General features: G+C 38.9%; 1 protein-coding gene and 1 pseudogene across 1 annotated transcript; one reads left to right on the top strand and one right to left on the bottom strand.

Annotated features, from left to right (window-relative positions):
* Nucleotides 1–691: 691 nt before the first annotated feature.
* LOC126633115 (uncharacterized) lies at nucleotides 692–3116 on the bottom strand. The gene is made up of 5 exons (XM_050303671.1): nucleotides 2961–3116; nucleotides 1701–1919; nucleotides 1491–1589; nucleotides 1323–1403; nucleotides 692–1221 (listed from the first exon to the last, which is right to left on the bottom strand). Exons 1-5 carry the CDS (start codon nucleotides 3024–3026, stop codon nucleotides 793–795), a joined length of 894 nt encoding a protein of 297 aa, XP_050159628.1. The 5' UTR covers nucleotides 3027–3116; the 3' UTR covers nucleotides 692–792.
* Nucleotides 3117–17845: 14729 nt separating this feature from the next.
* Nucleotides 17846–18782, top strand: LOC126631315 (protein MIZU-KUSSEI 1-like; annotated as a pseudogene).
* The last annotated feature ends 2968 nt before the right edge of the window (nucleotides 18783–21750 follow it).

Genomic DNA, 21750 nt, shown 5'->3' with positions numbered 1-21750 from the left:
AGTGAAACATAGTCGATGAAAAAGGAAAAAATCAATCTTAGCATTTTATCAGATTCATATTCTAACAATATAAACATCTTATACTTTCAAACAATCTAACAAATAACATCGTGGATAAGAAAGGAAATGTTGAGTACGTGTTAGGTTGATGGACTAGCTAGCTAGCTACTGCCCCATTACCACGTACATGTGCAATTAGGAATCAACTTTTTGGAGAATTATCTTCATGGCTGCTAAGACTGGTTTTAGTGGGGAACAATGTTTGTAACACTCAACAATATCACGTATTAGATGGTGCTAGAAGAGGTGTGACACACACATATATGCAACACACGGGCGGACACACAACACACCCACGGGGCGGATGGAAATAGCGACGAACCAGAATCACTCAGGTCTAAAAAACATACATGCGAAGATGTTTCAAATATTTGGGACGGATTCCTTTTGTGTTTATTTGATGTAATGAATGCTAGGTATATATCAACATGTTGCATCGATAATACTTGCACTAGTACAAAAAATACTTTGCGCGACATAGGACCGTCGTCGCGCAAAGTCAAAAAATACTTTGTGCGACGTAGGTAGGCACTGCGTCGCGCAAAGTTTTATTTATTTATTTATTTTTTGTCATTTATATTTTTTTTTAATTTTTAATAAATATTATAATTAAATTCTAAAAAATAATTAATAAACCAAGAAAAAGTAAATAATTATAGAATATATGAAAATGTACGTTTGTCCGAACAAAAAAATAAAAAACTACAAGTCTTCTAAGTTTAATACATCATGCTACTCGGTATCGTCTGGGCAAAATGGCTGGGAAGTCGAAGGTGGAGCAACATTAGGTGCTGGCATCGTCGGGATTTGGAGGCCGGACCTCACTAAGGCCTGAACAATCATATTCATCCTCTCGTCCTGGGCCCTAATGTGGTCGCCCTGGGCCGCAACCTGACCTCTTAGGATTGTTATTTCCTCCTTCAAGGAATTGACCTCTCTTATGGACAATCTGGAAGAAGAGGCACCCGTTTCACGAACCCCCACCTTCCCCGTACACCGAACAACCTTACCATGACGACGACCGAACTTCTGATCCAGGACCTCAGTCACGATCTGAACATCTGCATCCTTGGGTACAATGACGTCATCGATCGGGGTGTCTGGGGGAAGCTGCGATGTTGCTTCTTGGAGAATAGCAGTGCTCTTTTCCACCATATCACCCTGTAATAATAAAGAAAAAACATATAATGTTTAATAACAAAATATAAATAATATTTGAACGATTCATAAAAATAAGAAAAATAACAATTACATATACTTACATAAAGCTGGTCACTGTTCTCATTGTTGGGATGAACGTAAACATGCTTGAACAGGTCAATCTGTGGGAACTTAGAACCCTCCTAAAGAAAAAAAAAACATTAAGAAAATTTTATTAATCAATAATATAAAATAAATTGTATAAAATTTCAAAATTAATATACTTTTACCTCATGTCGTGCCTCAACCCTATACGAAAAGGGCTTCGAACCAGAATGGTGGAGAAATGTCTTTGAGTCCCGAGCTTTCTTGCCAGCAGCAGATTTCTTCTGTTAAACATACAATATATATGTTAGTGCGACTATTTGAAAGAAATTATTAAAAAAGCTTAAATAAAATAACAAAAACAATAAATTATTATTAAAGTATTATGTACATACCAAAAATTTTGGATCCGTAAAATGTGTGCAGAGCCACTCCCAATCCTCTCGCCGCTCCTTATACTCTAGTGGGCAACCCTGTAGGCGAGCAATCTCCGGAGATTCCCATAGCTGAAAATGCGTGTCAAGAGCGCTCTTCCAATCTTTGTACCGGCTTGCTAAGGTCTCCTCTAAGTAGGCACTGACCTCAGGGGATATGTCCTTCATTTCAAAAACGACCTACAAATATGAAAAACAAAATGACAAACAAAATGACCATGTATAAGAATAATTGACAACTAGTTTATAAGATATTGATAAAGTTTGTCGGTTTACAATAATAACTAGAATCTTAATTTGTTAGGAAGCAAACAATATAATGTTTATATTCGGAAAGCAGTGTCAAACCTCAGCTTCACACAAGTGTCAAACCTTTAATGTTCAAACCATAAGGTTAACACTCAAATTATTTATCAAATTCCTTTCCTTAGCACAATTTCTCAACAAAGGATTTAACTCGACTATTTCAGGCTGCTTTCGTAGTTCACTTTAATAAATAAAACCAGGACAACAACTAAAAACAATTCACTATCAAATTGAGGCAAAGTCAAGAACCATACATAGGACTCGCTCGGTAAAAGATCGATTACTTGATTAGTATAGCCAGTCCCAAGAAGCACTTAATGATTAAAACAAAATAGCATGTATAGGCATAATGTTTAGGTATCATGATGCTGCTCAACCGGTGGATACTATGGATCAGGTTAACTGATGCACAACACAAGCAAAGCAATGTACTAGAGATGGCATGCATACTCACCTAAACACTATCATAAATCATTTAGCAAGGACGTAGACGAAAACTAAAAACCCATAAATATGCATCAGATAAGATAGTAATCCTTCCACCTAATCAACATAATCATTATTTTAACAATGGTTCACGGAATTATTTTTCAATTTCCTTCCCAGGAAGCATTCAGACAACAAAGAACAGTGCCGCAAATCACTGAAATTAACCAAAACTAAATGACCACACCTGCTCCCAATTATGAACAGAAGAAGAGTGTGCAAAATACATGACCAAATTATTCATCACAACAACACTCGGCTATCAGGTGCAAAACAATGAAATGCACCTGATTTCTCTTTCCCCCTACATTTTCTTAGCAACCAAACAGAAATTGAGAGAAAGATCTTGACTTTACTAATCAAGATGATGGCCCTGCACTAGTTTAAGCAGAGAAAGATGTTGACTTTGCTAAAAATTAATATACTAACCTCCAAATTGTCTCGCACCAGGGTCCTCGTCTCCTCGGGAATTTTTGCCCAACTCTCCCACCGCATAGGACAAAAATTCCTAATAATAAAACCACAGCAATTAACGACGCTGTTATGCTGCTGTGAGGTAACCGCTCCACGATGTCGCTCATCGACGGTTATAAACGAAAAATCACGATTTAACGGTAGTTTAAACTCCGATTTTGATGATTTTTTACAGTTACACCCCTTGATCCTACATGAATACAACGAATTGATTCGATCGTCAATTTAAAATATTTTACACAAGTGGATATCACAAAATCTTATATTATACTTGATGAAAGTATAAGTAAAATCCAAGTGTTAGGGAATCTAATGTTTTAATGAGATACACATTCTACGAAAACTAGTTTTAACGATCCGACCGTCAAACTTGTTTGTATATGCATCGAGATTGCATACGAAAAAAATCGCAAAAAACAAACCTTCAGAGATCATGTAACGAGACAAATTGTCACAGCCCGTCCCAGAATAACTAAATACCGAGGACGTGAAATTACAGAAACGCCCTTAAACGGGATTAAGGTGCGTAAATTTGGTATTTGTTTTACCTAAAGATCCTGAACTATTGTTATTTAGAATATTATTTTATGTTAGGGACTTAAACTAGGGTTTAGATTTACATTTGTATTGGACTTAGGTGGGATCCCCACCTCCTGAAATCCTTCCCCAAAACCCGTAGGTTGTCTCTCTCCCTCTTTCTTCCTCATCTCTCCCTCAGAAACACTCTCTCACCCTCTCTCATACTCTCGAAGTCACGGCAAACCCCAAGAACAATCATAAACTTGCACCAACGTTCCATGTAAGATCACCACGACACTCCTTAGGACTTCACGAGCACGGGAATACCAGTTTAAGGTAAGTTCCATTTCGGGAAACCCTAGTTCTAAACACCCCGTGAATTTACACTGTTCATGAACTTAAATTTGGTTGTGTTTTAGGTTAAACAAATATCACCACGAGTCTTAGGAAGTCCCAAGGAGGCTCGGAGTGCCTCGTTTGAACAAAATGGACGTCGGGATCGTCGGGTTCGAGTTTGGCCGAATTTGAAGAATTTTGAAAGGTTTGATCTTGTTGTTTTTAGGCCTTAAAACCCTTCCAACGTGATAGTACATGTGAAATGCTTCATTTTGGTATAAATTACATGAAAAATGGACGAAAAACGAAAGAGAAAAGTCAATTTGAAATTTTTCCAGAAACCGGCGAACAGTCGCCGGCGGCCGGTGACTCGCCGGAGAAGACAGGGAATCTTCCGTCAAAACTGACGGAATATTCCGATGCCGTTAGTTAACTTTAACGGAAACCGTTAGTTTTTAACGGAATATTCCGAGAATATTCCTAACGCCGTTCACTGTAGCCATCAGTGTGCACGGCACGTGGCTGCGCGTGGGGGGCGCGTAGACCCGTGCCCTATTTGGCGCGTGGGGGCGCGTGAGACCTCCAAAAATTATTTTAAAAATTTGGGGATGATCCTGAGGTTGTGTAGGTCACTGTGGTATATTCATATACCCAATTTGAGCATCGTATGAAAAATTTATTACCTAGTTTGGTTTAGGTGCGTTAAATGTGCGTTAAATGATTGTTTTAAGTTATTTCACTTCTAGGTGGAACTTATAACGAGGACGAGCACATCCAGGGGCGTCAAGGGGGTTACGACCCGGCGACATACCAGTGAGTGGGCATTGCTTTCTATATATATACCTATATACTCGATTTCCCCAGAAATCAAATTTAAATGAAAAGTATATTGAAATGAAATGAAATATGATGTGATTGCCATGCATAGAATGTTATGGATATTATGAACTGTCGTATGATGCATATATGTATGATGGTGCTGTGGAAGCACAGGTAAGTATTTAATTAATATTATGATGATGATGAGATATATTGAGCTCATATCCTGCACCATGGTTTAGTGCTTATAGTATTCACCGCATCGCACGCTCGCCTTGGATCCAAGTAGATGCTGGTCGTACAGTCCACGCGGAGTGGGTACGACGGGCCAGTCGTAGAGTGTTAGTGAGATTATGACTGGTGGGTGACCTTAGGTTATTGTATACAGATGATTGATGAGAGAAGCACTAGAGCGAATATTACCATGAGTCGTTTAGACTACATTAGGTGGTTCCGACTGATGTGCAGAAGGCCGGACAGGTCACGCGGAGTGACTCCGGCAGAGTGAGATTGATAGATGTTGAGCTCTAGGTTCAATCGTTCAGGACTATTAGAGGGCCTCCGATTGATTATTTCTTTTACCTGATTTATATTATGTTAATGCATTCATACTAAACTGTTGAAATTGGCATGGTGCATTCTTTATTGAATCTGTTATAAGATTGATGATTAAGACAGTTGAGATATATATGCTATATACTATTTTTCTGGGAAAGTATACAGGTTTTCCAAAAAGGGGTTATAAATGTGGATTTATGAAATGATTTTGGAAAAGCTTTATTTTCGCCCACTCACGTTTTCTGTTTTTCGCCCCTCCAGGTTCTAGTTGATAGTTGTGGCGTTGGTGGCCTACGAGGACTGCTTCGGCGTTCTGACAGACTAAATAAATGTAGGATTCACCCGAGGGTGTTGTAAAATAGTTATGGTCCTACTTGACTGCACCTAGACGCTTATGCTCTGTTTATGTGTGTTTAGTACACTCTTATGCACATAGAATGCTAAGTTGTGAATAACTGCAATTAGTGGTTTTCGTTGACTCGTATTTTATTATTAAATCGTTTCCGCTTGCGTTATGGTTACGTCACGCTCACGTGACGGCCAGCACGTCCTAGTCTTCGGGTTAGGGTGTGTCACAAAACTTTTCGACGGTTATAAACGAAAAATTCACAATTTAACGGTTATTTTAACTCCAATTTTGATGATTTTTTACAGTTACACCCCTTGATCCTACATGAATACAACGAATTGATTCGATCGTCAATTTAAAATATTTTACACAAGTGGATATCACAAAATCTTATGTTATACTTGATGAAAGTATAAGTAAAATCCAAGTGTTATGGGAATCTAATGTTTTAATGAGATACACATTCTACGAAAACTAGTTTTAACGATCCAACCGTCAAACTTGTTTGTATATGCATCGAGATCGCATACAAAAAAAATCGCAAAAAACAAACCTTCAGAGATCATGTAACGGGACAAAACTTTTCGACGGTTATAAACGAAAAATTCACAATTTAACGGTTATTTTAACTCCGATTTTGATGATTTTTTACAGTTACACCCCTTGATCCTACATGAATACAACGAATTGATTCGATCGTCAATTTAAAATATTTTACACAAGTGGATATCACAAAATCTTATGTTATACTTGATGAAAGTATAAGTAAAATCCAAGTGTTAGGGAATCTAATGTTTTAATGAGATACACATTCTACGAAAACTAGTTTTAACGATCCAACCAGAATTTTCAGCAATACGAATTTGAAGACTAACTCCGAAAGTAAAAATCTACGAACTTGAAGTTAACATAAAACTAACTAAGAACATCATTGCAAACAATCTTATAAAAAACAGAAGAAAAGTTTGCGGACTGCACAAGACTTTAACTAATGTGGGAATTGGGGAGAGCAAGACATACAAAATAATAACATTGTTTCTAACGATTACAGATTTAGGCATTATGTCTATTCCTAGTAATTCAAACTTCAAACCTGATTTGGTAGACGGTTTTCAAGAGAGAGAGATGGGTGATGGAGGTAGCTGCTGCAACTAGGTATGTAGTTTCTGCCTCCCAAACTGATCAAATGAAAAGAAAAAAAAATTGGTGACTTTGCGCGACGCATGCCCACCTACGTCGCGCAAAACAACTTTGCGCGACGTAAGTGGGCATGCGTCGCGTAAAGGTGGGAAAAAGCGGTAAATTCTAAGGGTTTGGCGCCAAAAGTTTGCGCGACGACGGACTACGTCGCGCAAAACAACTTTGCGCGACGTAGGTGGGCATGCGTCGCGCAAAGGTGGGAAAAAAGCGGTAAATTCGTAGGGTTTGGCGCCAAAACTTTACGCGACGAAGAACTACGTCGCGCAAAGCCGTTTTGCACGACGTAGGTGTATGTACGTCGCGCAAAGCCGTTTTGCGCGACGTAGTTCTTCGTCGCGCAAAGTAACGTCGCGCAAAGATGTTTTGGGCGACGTAGGTGTACATACGTCGAGCAAAACGGCTTTGCGCGACGTAATTTAATGCGTCGCGCAATTTTTCATCGCGCAAACATGTTTTTGTACTAGTGTTGACAAATCTCTAGGGCTGGATCGGTATGGGATCCCCTCCCAAAAATGGGATCCCGAATCCCAAACCGATCCTTTTTGGGATGAAAATCCGAATCCCGATCCCAAACCGAAATTTGGGTATTCCCGAATTTCGGGATTTCGGTATGGTTTCGGTTTTCAATTCAAAAAAATTTTGGCTTCTTGTTAATGGAAGCTGATAAATTAAATTCAATTCAAACTTGCAGATTGAGCATGCAAAGCAGAAAAGATTCAAACCTGCATATTGAGCATGCAAAGCAGAAAAGAAATCGAACATGCAAAGGAGAAATTGACCATGGAAATCCAGAAATCCAAATCAACCAAATCCACATAAAATTAATCCAGAAATCCCCAGAAAATTAATCAAGAAATCCAAATCCAAATCAAAACAATCAAAAGCTCTAAATCATAAATTCCTAATTTATAAATCCTCATTCGAACCCTAATTCAGAGAAAGCTTCAGAGAGGAAAGAGAAGGATATAGGTCGAGCTTCGAAGATTTGAGAGAGCTTTCAGCAGTAGCTCTTTGCTATCTCTCCTTCTCAACACGAAGAGTGCTGCTCTATGCCTCAAAAGTCAAAATCAAACTCAAGAGCTTTCGGCAGTAGCTCATTCCTCTATTTTCTCCTCTCTGCTTCTCAACATGAAGAGTGATGTTCTCTGCCCCATGAGTGATGCTCTCTGCCTCAAGTGCTGCTCTCTGCGCCTTCTGTTTGTGGGAGCCAAAAGGCTCCTGCTTTTGAGGTGGGAAGTCTGAACAGAAACCCAAAGCCAATTTGTGCCTTTCCCATTTTTTTTAATAATATTTTGGTGCCTTCTGTTAGTGGAAGCCAAAAGGCTCCTGCTTTTGACTTAGGAAGTGGGAACCGAAAGCTAAAGAAAAAAAAACATTTCGGGATTTCGGGAATACTGAAAAAATGGGATTTGGAAACCAATCCCATACCGATTACTTCGGTATTTTTCGGGACAGGATTACCGATCTTCGGGATAATTTTGGTTTGGGATTTTTGGGATTTTTTTCCAGCCCTACAAATCTCTCTATATCATTCATCATATTGTTTTTGTATATGTTGATATCTATTGACATGTACACAACAAGTCCACCAAGTGATTAAACAGAATTTTTATTTTGTGCACTTCGTGCATTGTTCCTACCTAAAAACTTGTATTTAACACTGGGACGCCCCCCCCCCAAGGTTCTGATCCTGGACACACCATATAGGTATTTAGTTAGCGCACACACACATAGGTATATATGCCTACCACTACTTGACCTAAACGGTAAATCCTAAATGAACAAATTAAGTTGAGGTTTCAGAATAAAATTGGCTGACAAATATATGAAAAGTAGCTCAACTCCTTATAGGCACATATAAAGTCTTTTTTTCTTCCTATGATTCATATACCATGCATCGGCACTAAACACTAAGGCACTAAGGGTGCGTTTGTTGCACCGAACTATCTCAGACTGAACTAGCTTCAGGGACTAAGCTGAACTAACTTAGACTAGACTAAGCTGGACTAATTTAGTGTAGCGTTTGATGCAGTGTCGGACTAATAACCAAAATAATAATAAATATTTTTCTTTTTTTTTCCTTTTTTTTCTTTTTCTTTCTCTTTTTTCTAGTCAACGGCGTTCCTTCTCTCTAAAACAAAGGAACTCTGTACATATATAATTGTACACCAAATGGATCCAAAAAAAAAAAATTAAAAAAGAAATTATGCCCCAATTTCCCTATCTAGAACCTCCATCTCTCTCTCAAAAGTTGCAAAAAGAATTTGGTATGTAGAGTACCCTTGGTTTTGTTATTTCCTTTTGGATTTGAGGCCACAAAATTTTCCTATCAAATCTGGGTTTTGCAGAGCTTCAAACGAACTTGGTTTTGCAATTCGAATCTGGGTTTGCAATTCGAATCTAGGATTTGCAATTCGTGTATGGGTTTTGCGATTCAAATATGGGTTTTGCAATCTTAGCGAATCTGGGTTTTGTGATCCGAGCAGATTTGCTATGTGCAGATGTGTGCATAGAGAGGAAGCTATGGTTGCAGAAGATGAAGTTGTGGTCGCAAAGAAGATGAAGATGTGGTTGCAGAGATGACGCCAGCAGAGCAACGGGAGTAGGACGAAGCAGGTCTTAGCTAGTCTCGTGGTTTTCGAGGACTCTCGCTAAGAACTGTTAGCGATGCTGTTAGTCTGGGTGAGTCCCAGGTAATCTCATTAAATCTCATTAATATTAGTCCCTCATCACAACAAACGTTGGACTACACTAAGAGTTAATCCAGTCTAGTCCAATGAAACTTAGTGAAGCCAAACAAATGGGCCCTAAATGCACTGTATAGAATTAAAGAGGTATTTCAATTTTCATGCATAAAGATCAAGCGTAATATCTCGGTTTGGACTCATGTAGAAGCATAATCATGGGGTTGATCATGATATAGATTGTGTGAGATCTAGTCGAGTCCAAGTAAATCCAGTAGAAAAATATACTAGGAGATATTAGATCTGAAGTTCATATGAGGTATTATATATATTATGATGTAAGATGAGCAAAAGTTACAGCTATAGATATCGACTATAGATTTTCCCTAATGCATGTAAAACGCTAGAAAACAGATCAAATAAAGATGAAGATTTGTGCTTGCTCGGATTGTCATCATAATATATTTCTCTGTCACTCAATCACTTCTTGGTTTGCAAGGTATATATATGCAATGCATGCCTGGAGAGAGAGAGAGAGAGAGAGAGAGAGAGAGAGAGAGAGATGAGTGAGGTTACTGGTGGCGTCGTTTGATAGCCGCCCCAAAGATTCACACACAAAATGCAGCTCCATTGACAGATAACAAAAGAGACGAAGGCCATATATCTGATATCTCACCTAGACCTAGCTAGCTATAATATAATATTCATATAACATATCTGATGCGATGAAAGTTAAGCACTCAAATTAAACCCTCTTGTTGTCAAATTGTAGTATAAATGCAAGTATGGATCGTTCTAAACCGGGGATTAGGAGGGCTTGCTAAAACCTTTAACTAACTCAAAAACATAAAAACAAAATTAAAAACATTTGAATAGACTCAAGGGACTCAAAACAGATTTTAAAGATTCAAAACAACTTAAAAACACTCAAAACTGCCTAAAAACACAAACTGGGCAGATTTGGACTCTAAATCAACTTTGGATGAATTTATTGTTTTGGCTTGAATCAAAACACTCAAAAAACACAAACAAAACAGAAATTTAACACTTTGAAACAAGAAAGTAAAAAGGGGATTTTGGTTTGGATGAATTTGAAATAAACAAGCAAGTTATAAAACTAGGCAGATTATAAAATGAATTTGAGAAATAAAATGATGGATGGATTAGTTAGAGGTCCATTCTTCACACATGACACACTTGTACATGAATCGATTTCCAATTGCTTTTCAATAAACTATTATGCTCAACACCCCAGATTAACCGTGATGCACAAATTAACCATCAGATTTTCCTTTACTCATTGAATTGGATGAATGCATGCAACAACCCAAATCATTCTCTAAAAGTCCCCTATATGAATGCATAATAGAGATACAATCAGAGATCATTACGTTCAATGAAAATCATAAGTGTTGACGAGACAATTATAACTATGAATGCATGATACAATTGCCAAGAATTCAATTAACGCGATTGTGATAAACAACCTTCACTACTCATGAATATAAACTTGTAACGATTAGGTGAAACTCATTTATATTCTAGCATCTAATTCATGCATGAAAATTAAGTATGCATCCTTAATAAACATACAAGAATCAGTTATGAATAAAATAGATAATTGAATTGCAATCACAACTTATCAAATCACAATTGGAAGAAATCAATTCATATCTCAAGCATGTTCATGGCTTCAAACTTCCCCCTAACTAAATGGGGGTTTAGCCACTCATAATTGCAACAAAATCAGAAAATGAATTTAACATTGGAAACAAAAGAAAGAAAACATCTAAACGCTCCAACGATCCAAGTTGACAGCACGCATGTCCAAGCACTTTCCTTTCCTTCCTTTGCCACGGCACAAGGTGTTGGTAGGTGTTTGAAGGTTTGTTTGTATGGAGGAATGGATGTAAATATGAATGGATGTGTTTGGATGAAGGTTGTATTGAAATGGGAGTGAATGATCTAAATAAATATGAACTCTATTTATGTTACACACACTTCCTTTTATAGAGGAAGTGCATGGCAATGGAGGGGGACATGGAGTGGTGTTGAAATGATTCAAAGGTGAAAGTGAAGTAATGATGCAAAGGTGAAAGTGAAAGTGAAGTAATGATGCAAAACATGGGTAAAATGGAGTGGTGTTGAAATGATTCAAAGGTGAAAGTGAAGTAATGATGCAAAGCATGGGTAAAATGGAGTGGTGTTGAAATGATTCAAAGGTAAAAGTGAAGTAATGATGCAAAGCATGAGGGGTAAAATGGAGTGGTGTTGCAACAATGAATGCAAGTAGGGAACATGAATGATTGTGCACATGGTAGAGAAAGGAAAGGGAGGTGGAATGGTGTAGAAATGAGTCAAGGGTTAAGGTGGAGTGATGATTTATGCATGAAATTTGGAATGGTGGAGGGAATAAGGGTGGTGCTAGGCAATGAGTGAATGAAATAGACAATGAATGTTGTTGGAACTTAGGGACATTGAGGATTAGGAAAGATTAAATCAAAATAAGGTAATTTTGACTCATGTTTCTTCTTTGGTTGCTGAGCTCTTTGTCATTAATTATTCTTTCTTTTTAACACATTTCAAGCCTCTTTAGTCTTCAATTTCGTCCATCCACCTTGCTCCATGCATGTGCTATCCATTCCAAGCCCAAAACTGCTCCAAAATGCACCAAAATGCACCTTATTGCTTTATAAGGCCTATAAACCTACAAACACACGAAAATAGCTTAAAATACATAATTAACTAAGAAATAACAACATAAATGCATGAGAACAAGCTAACTCAGTCGCATAAATATGCTCCTATCAATATCCAAAGTTTGGGTATTATTATTTAAGAAATTCTGTAGTACTCTTCACTAGGGCTGGAAAAAAGTCCCAAAAATCTCAAACCAAACCGAAAAAAATCCCGATCCCAAACCAAAAATCCCAAAATTTTCGGTATGGGATTTGGTTTTACATCTCAAATTTTCGGTATTCCCATACCGAACCAAAAATAAATATTATATATATATATATTTTTTAATTATAAGAGAATTATTTCAACCGTTCATTCTTTTGGATTTAATCTTTGCCGTCCATATGTTTTTAGGTCAGAATACCATTTCACAAACTTCACTTTCGTTCCATTGTTTCTATCGAATCGAACAGCCGAGCCCTAATCTCTCGTCTCTGATCTCTCCCTCATCTAGCCGACGAGCCCTTATCTCATCTCTCTCTCTGTGACTAATTCCGGTCAGCCACCGGCCCACCACCACACCTGATGAATTGCAGAGTTCACTACTTCATTTCTTCCTCGGCCTTTCCTTCCACAACCCACAGTCCGCCTCAGGCATCCTCTTCCTTCTTCTTCTTCCTCCACCTCAGGTAAAAAAGTTCGTAACTTTCGTGTTTCTTACTCGTAAATTTAAGACTGTTTAGATGTATATGTCGTTCTGTTTGAATTAATGTTTGGGATTTAAGACTGTTTGGTTGAACTTTGAACTCGTGGGTAATCGGGATTTTAGCTGGATGAAGATCAATGATGTTGTCGCGTTTGGAAATTAATGTTGTTGTGTTGTGCGTGGATAGACCAACTGTTAAATCTTCTTGCCATTAACTAAAGAGCTGCTTAGTTTTTTAATACGCCGCTCGGCAGTCGGCCATAAAGTGCTTGTGATTGCGGTCCTCGCTATCACATTGCCAGTGTTTTTGGACCAAATAAAAGTCTAAAAAATTTGATATTTTAAAAGTCAAGTTCTTTAAGGGAAAAAAAATTATGGCCATGAGATTTTAACAGAGTTTTCAACACATCATTCTATTTAGTTGATAAAGTTTTTCACCACTGCACATATGGGCAGTGGGCAGATTGGTTATATATATACTATGAAACTATGTCAAATTTGTGCACAGAACTTGTCTAGGTACTTTTCGAATGGATCAATTATCATTTCTTGACTCTTGTGGGGTTTGCTTTGATTCTTGGCATGCTTGCTCAGTTTCTGTAGTCAAATTTTTCGGGCATGATTAACAGGTTACTTTGCAATGTTTAGTTTTGAGCTTCTTCGTTTTGCTTGATTTTGGTTTTTGTGTACAGTTTTGAGCTTCTTAGTTTTCTTTCACTATTTTGCAGTTGATCCATCACTCTCTGTATGGAAATGAAAACTAAGTGTTAGTATTAAGTAGAGATTAGTATAAACAAGCCTTGCCATTTGATTGGCAGATTAGTAAAAACAAATTGGCAAATTGGGCCTAAAAGCATAATATGTCAAATTTTAGTCTAAAAGCCCAAAAGCCCAAAATCATTTCGGGATTCCCGATTTGTCCCGAAATCCCGAAACTATTTTGGGATTCCCGAAAATTGGGATTCCCAAAAATTTGGTTTGGGATCGGTATTGAAATTGGGATTCCCAAAAATTTCGGTTTGGGAATCGGGACAAGGGTTTCGGTATGGGATCCCATATCGAACCACCCCTACTCTTCACATAATAATGGGATTTTTATTCGTTTTAATAAAATAAAGAGAGTAATTTGGACCATTGATTAAATTGAGTGAATTATCTTGTTCATTAGATACCTGTTGACCCTAAAACTACCAAGCCTACGTGGCTCACAGGCCGAGTAACTAATGAGCTAACTACGTCATTCGGTTGTATATGGGGCGTGCCAACTCGTTGGCCGAGCTTGACCGAGGAGTAAAATGTGTTGATGTTGCATTGGATGCGTTGTTGACTTCTGAAACTCGCAACTGTGGCCGAGGAAGGAACAAGTCTCGGCCTTCGGATTCTAGAGCCTGAAGACAAGGTTGTTAGTTCTGCGAAGTTCAATATCAAATTCGGCTTCAATGTGCCGAATTTAGTAACATGTAACACCTCACTTCGCCGAGAAGGCTGATGAAATGACCTCTGCCAATAAGGATTTGAAAATCCTTCTCGACCGAGACTTGGATAGATAACCAGTCGGCCTCGTCACAGTGTTATTTATCCAAACTGAAGGTGCTTCGCGGTCGGCTGATTCTACGATAACAGTGTTGTTTATCCAAACTAAAGATGTTCGCCGGTTGCCTTCACAATGCTGTTTATCCAAACTGAAAATGTGTTGGCAAAAAAAGAAAATAAAAATCTCAAGGTTGTTAAGAGGTTTCGGGTAGAGCAAGGGTTTGCACATGGCAGTTTGTGTGTTGAATTAGAATGGGTTTTAATGATGTCCTCCTCCTTCTATTTATAGTAGTCAACCTGTTTCTAATTGAATCACAACCATACTCGGATTAGAACTCCTTCCCCCAATCCAACCTTATCTCGGCCAGTCCTACTCCTACTAGGACTTTGAACTCAACCCCCTTATCAGGCCGCGTTCAATCCCAAACTTCAACATCTTTATCCTCTCGAAACTCATTCTTGTATTAGGATTCAACTACCCATGGATTCCTAATAGGACATGGTCGGCCTTGGCTATGTGGCCCATAAACCGGATGACCCCCAGCGACTCCTAAGTACGACCTCTGGGCCGAGAACAATTCTAAACTCGGCCCAAACTGATATTTTGGGCCCAAACATTGCCCCCTCACTTTTGAGGTCGTCGACCTACACTCCTTGGTTCGAGCCTTGACCTTGAAGAAGCGAAACCTACCTAAAGACAAACATTGAATCCTCATGCGCATTTATGAGACATAATCCCACGATCTTGATTCTCCCAACTGTCCTGCCACATGTTGGTCCTCTGGTTAACCTAGCAGCCCTACCATGACCCTCGAAAACATGCGACCGCCGAAACGTTTCTCTTGCACTAAACCCGCCGCAACACGCAATCGTGCGTCCTCAAACCGTGAAAACCTCGGTCTTTTCGCCTAGATTCTCTTAATATCTACAATGATTAGCAACTTTCCCGCTCGATTTTATCCTTAATTTTGAAAATCAAACGTTTAGCCTTCCTTCCCAAATGCCTATAAATACCTGAATCATTTCCATTTGTACCTTACGCTTTCCAAAACCCTTGGAACTTTCTTGCCATTTTGCTTTTAAAACTTTTCAAAACCTAGAAAATCCCAAGCTTTCATTTCAGAAATCTTTAAGCCTTCATCAATGGCCTCTTCATCTTCTAGCTCTCTAACGAGTGCAGCAAGTACAAGGACTTCATCGATCGGAATGCCATCAAGACTCTGCGCTTCAAGAGTGACCTAAACACTACTCATCAAATCCTGGGACCACTCTTTAAAGACGCAGTGCCATCGTCCATCACTAACCTATTCAAAGAACACTGCCTGACACATTTGCTGCAAGGATTTGATTGGTCGAAGTGGTGACTGATAAAGCCTCAAGGAGCCTGGCCTTCGACCAACGTGAACTGGGCGTGCCAAAATGTTGACCCTAAAAACTATCAAGCCTACGTGGCTCGCAGGCCAAGTAACTAATGCGCTAACTACGTCTTTCGGTTGTATGTTGGGCATGCCAACTCGTCGGCCAAACTCGACCGATGAGTAAAATGTGTTGATGTTGCGTTGACGAAAAAGGAAAATAAAAATCTCAAGATTGTTGAAAGGTTTGGCATAGAGCGAAGGTTTGCACAGGACAGTTTGTGTGTTGAATTGGAGGGGGCTTTAATGATGTCCTCCTCCCACTATTTATAGTAGTCAAACTGCTTCTAACCATACTCGAATTAGAACTCCTTCCCCCGATCCAACCTTATCTCGGCCAGTCTTACTCCTGCTAGGACTTTGAACTCAACCCCCTTATCAAGCCGCATTCAATCCCAAACTTCAACATCTTTACCCTCTCAAAACTCATTCTCGTATCAGAATTCAACTACCCATGGATTCCTAATAGAACACGGTCGGCCTTGGCTATGTGGCCCATAAACCGGATGACCCCCAGCGACTCCTAAGTACGGCCTCTGGGCCGAGAACAATTCTAAACTCAACCCAAACCGATATTTTGGGCCCAAACAATACCTTTGAATTGACTAAGACCATTGATTGATGTTTAGTTATTTATCTTGAACGTTATAAAAGTATATTACAATCATACTAACTTTGATTGTTATCATGACAGTCTTTTTATAGCATAGATGTAAGTTGTTATTAGCGTACATGTGAAATTACCAATCAACATTATTCAATTTTGGGCCCAAAACCTTCACATTTAACTGTCTTACAACATGACGTTTACGTTTAAACGTGATTCAAGTTGAATAATATTTTATTTTTAATTAAAAATTTCACGTTGGATAATAAGAAAATATGATATAAATGTATTTTTATTGCATAAAAACTTAAGCTACCGTCATACAAAAATATAAATAATATAAAAATCAAATAATATGTCATACTAATTAAGTCGGGTCAGATTATTATTGTTTCGGATCAGCCTTGTTCTATATTCAAATCCATTTATAATCAATATCAAATTCGGATCTTTTTCGGATAATTAGATTTGAAGTCACGATCCATATCCTATTAACTGCATAAATTTAGATCCAAATCCAATCCATTGATAAGTGTTATTTATGTACGAGAGCCAAAGCGAACAAGATATGCGTTTTGGGCCTCACTTTAAATTAGGTCTCATACGCTTTTATATATCTTAAAATTTTCATCGGTCTTCAAGATATTCTTGATTAGAAAAAAGAAAAAAAATCTCTTATTCTCATAAATCTAACTTGATGCACCTTAAATTCAAATTATTGTGAAAAAAATCATATTAATTAAATACTAAATTCGGAATGCCTCATTTCATTTTCATTGTAGGCATCAATTTGCATTGAGACAACTTTGGTGTACCAAATCCTAAACCCCTAAACCACACATATGTTTTGACACAAAGTTATAAATAATACATGTGGTTTACCATGCATGTTAAATTTATTATGTGATTTTAAAGATATTGAAATGAGTCAAGTTGAACGTTGATGTTTATACCATATTTAGGGCCTCGTATTTAAGTCTTGTACAAATACTCGAGAGACTTAAATGTAATTATGTGATAAAGGAAGGGGCAAATATGTAATAAGTGAGGAGTCCTTATTCTATAAAATGACCCCTCACCCTCACAATTAAAAAATGCCAATTCCTAAGGCTCCTCACCCCTCTCAATGCTTTCACTCTCAGAGCTCTCTCTCTCCCTCACTTCTCAAAGAAATACAACATAATCAGTGTGGACGTAGCCCAAACCTTGGGGTGAACCATGATACATCTTGTGTTCTTTACATTACTTGCAAATTCACGGTCGGATTTACGTTGTTCCAAGACTTTTGGTTTTATGCATCAACATTTGGCGCCGTCTGTGGGAATCGATACAAAAAGTTGTGTTGGTTCTCTTTCATTTTTTCACCTCCGCCGTGAATCTGCAAAACCTAGAGGCACAGAAAAAGAAAATTGTTTGTGTCCTACAATACTAAACTATGGATTCGAGTGCCTCAGTTCTCTTGTCCAATCCATCAAAGCTCGAAAACCATCAGGAAACTAATAGCCATATCCAAAAGGGAGGTATTGCTCCTTTCATTGACTCATCATGTTTGCAAAAATAATCCCATGTCCCCATTGGTTTCATTTGGCCTGAACGACACTTGGTTGATGCTCTTGAGGAGCTCAATGAACCATTGGTGGATCTTAAGGGTTTCTTCAAAGGTAATGCTGTGGCAACTGAGCATGTTGCCAAACTCATTAGGGCATCGACGCCAATGGCAGCCTCAGCACCTCCTTGCGCCACAACCTGGATGACATCAACGTCGTCGCTGCCAAAGCCCTAGATCCCCAGGACCAAGATTCTCAATCTTCCACCTCGCCCACCCTCCTAAAAATGACGTCGTCTCGGTGGTTTTGACTTAGCAGCCCCGCCCCTCGAAATCCATGGTCATCGGCACAATCTTTGGCCACCGCTGCGACCACGTGTGGTTTGCATCCACCACGACCGCCGCTCCACCAAACCCATCCTCTTCCTCGAGCTTTCGGTCTTGACCTACCAGCTCGTCAACAAGATGCAATTGGGGCCCGTCCGCGTGACCCTCGAGTACAACGAGTCAGACCGGCTCCAGCTCATTAATTGCCCGCTCCTAACCATCCCCATTTGGACTGTTCACTACAACGGCCGTAAATTTGGGTTCGCAGCGAGAAGAAAAGCAAGCGAGAAGGTGAAATTGATGATGAAGTTGATGCAGTCAGTGACGGTCGGAGTCGAGGGTAAAGCCTATTGGGTTCGCGCTTGGGTCAGAGGCGGAGTCACGTCAAGATGTGATGTACATGATGGCGAATTACGATCACGTGGTGAGGAGCGCTGACTTTGAGTCATGTTCGAGTCAAGAACTCAGTATCTTCCTGCTCCGGTCCAAGTACTTTTAGGGCTGGAGTACACCAGCTGGTTTTCAGACAGCAGAAAAAGAAAAAAAAGAAAAGAGAAAAGAAGATGTCTGCCACCTGCTGGAAAAAAGACATCGGGGAAGGTTAGAACGTGCAGGAAAAGAAAAAAAACTTCTTTATCAAAAGCTACAGCCTCTCCCAAAGGACAATTGTGGAGCCATCCATCCATCAGCTTGTCGAAAAAGAAAACAAAAGCAAAAGCAAAGCAGAAAAAACCGAGAAAAAACAGAAAGGGAGGCATATGGGGACACTGCAAAAGCAAGGAACAAACATCCCACCAAAAAGATGTGATTTACTTTTCTTATTTTGAATTATGTATTTTATTTTTCATATCTTTCGAAGATATTTGTATAAACCCCATCAGAGGGTAACAAAAAAAAAAGGGCAAAGCCCAAAATAAATGGGCTGGCATGTTGTGGAGGGCGAAGGCCCATAAGCCCAAAATAGCACCAGCCAGGTGACCAAAAGTACGCCCAGTACTTCAAAATTATTCGGCAACCTGCCGTTATTACCACCAACCAGGTGATGAAATGTACAACCCGTACTCCAATATCATTTGGCAACTAGCCATTCATGCCACCAACCAGGTGATGAAATGTACAACCCGTACTCTCCTTCATGCCACCAACCAGGTGATCAAAAGTACGCCGAGTACTCCAAATTATACATGAGCATTACTCATGTCATTCATACATAAACATTCATGAGCATCACTCATGACAATCATACATAAACATTCATGTCAACATTCATAAGCATCACTCATGTCAACAATCATACATAAACATTCATGTCAACATTCATGAGCATCACTCATGTCAACATTCATGAGCATCACTCATGACAACATCCATGAGCATCACTTATGTCAATCAACATAAACATTTATGAGCATCACTCATGACAATCAGCTTCAAAAGCTTCATTTACAGAGCTCTAGCTTTAAGGCTTCACTTACAAAGCTTCAGTGCAGGGTATACAAATACCACCTCCGAACAATCGTCACTTTGGCCCATACATGGATTCAATTTGAAGTTTCCAGCCAACAGACTCTATTGACCGAAGACTTGGGGGACTACATTATGTACCATATATTGGGCCTCAACTGGGCCCTATGAAAAATACTTGGGGGACTTAGCCCATTATTTATGTATTAAGGAGCGAGTCTTTATTCTATAAAATGGACTCCCTCACTTTCATTAGAAAGCACCCATTATTTATGTACTGATGAGCGAGCCCTTATTTTATAAAAAGGACTCCATCATCTTCATTAGAGAGCAACGCCGCCAACTAAGCAATCGTCTCACCGCGAGCATCACTCCTAACCCATCACTTATGTATTGAGGAACGAGCCCTTATTCTATAAAAGGGACACCCTCACCTTCATTAAAGAGCAACGCCGCCAGCTGCACAACCGTATCATCGCAAGCATCACTCTAGCCCATTATTCACGTATTGATGAGCGAACCTTTATTCTATAAAAGGAACTCCCTTACCATCATTAGATAGCATCGCCGCCTACTTTGCAACCGCCTCGCCGCAAGTATCAACTCTAGCCCATCATTTATGTATTGAGGAGCGAGCACTTATTCTATAAAAGGGACTCCCTCACCTTCAACGCCACAAGCCGAGCCAACCAAGGCAACATAAGCCACGAGTCGAGCAGCCTCGCAACATGTGCTACTCCTAGTTGAGCATCATTTCAGATTGAGCACCACCTCATATCGAACATCAGTTTAAGACAACATCTAGTTACTTCGGCCCACACATAGATTGAATTTCAAGTCTCCAGCCAAAAGACTTTCTTGACTGAAGACTTGGGGGACTACTGTTTATACCATATTTAGGGCCTCGTATTTAGATCTTGTACAAATACTCGAGGGACTTAAATGTAATTATGTCATAAAGGAATGGGCGAATATGTAATAAGTGAGGAGTCCTTATTCTATGAAAGGACCCCTCATCCTCACAATTGAAAAAGGCCAATTCCTAAGGCTCCTCACCCCTCTCAACGCTCTCACTCTTAGAGCTCTCTCTCCCCCTCACTTCTCAGAGAAATACAACATAATCAGTGTGGACGTAGCCCAAACCTTGAGGTGAACCACGATACATCTTGTGTTCTTTACATTACTTGCAGATTCATGGTCGGATTTACGTTGTTCCAAGACCTCCGGTTTTGTGCATCAACAGTTGACGTTAAATTAGTTAGAGAATATATTTTGTTTTTGTAACTAAGTTTAGATATTTCTTCCAACAATTCAAATTATTAAGTTAAAATCTGAGGATTGCATATTCGACTTGTAAACTACTGCATGAACCAGCTGTATCTTTCGTTGCCCTTAGATTAATAAAGAAAAAGTCGACACTTACAAAATTTTGCCAAATGCAATTCTTCATATTCTCTACTAGTGTTTATTCAATTTAGAGGACATTTAGTCACTCATGTAGAATAAATAGATAGTTCTAGTTCTAGTAATAAGCAGTATTCTTATAATGAACTGTAAATTTCTTTGATTTATACGAGCACTTTCCTCCTTCCAAGGAGGAACAATTCTACCCATAAGTATGTGTAATCTTGTTGTGATGATGTCGCAGATAACATGTTTCATCCTTCATACTCAACTACAAGTGATGTTTAAACGTTAATTAAATCAAGAGATTAGACTAATTGAACGAACGAAACAATGATATAATATATATCCAAAACTAAATGTATCCCATCTCCATAACCCCTCTTTGGCAAGAACTGAGTTCTGCCTCCTCCACTGTAAAATAATACAAATCGATAAGGAATTTGAAGAAAAAGAAAAAGGATAAAGAAGGGCCATTGGATTCTTTATTTCTGTAAACACACGGTGGATGACCATCTCCTGACCACCATCAATCAGTCGTTGGTCGAGAAGATCAAAGATATTCCATATAGCCAGCTGTGGTCTTACTTCCATGTAAT

Source organism: Malus sylvestris, chromosome 8 (assembly GCF_916048215.2).
Source record: "Malus sylvestris chromosome 8, drMalSylv7.2, whole genome shotgun sequence".
NCBI classification, from domain to species: domain Eukaryota; kingdom Viridiplantae; phylum Streptophyta; class Magnoliopsida; order Rosales; family Rosaceae; genus Malus; species Malus sylvestris.
This window is presented reverse-complemented; position numbering and strand designations above follow the sequence as displayed.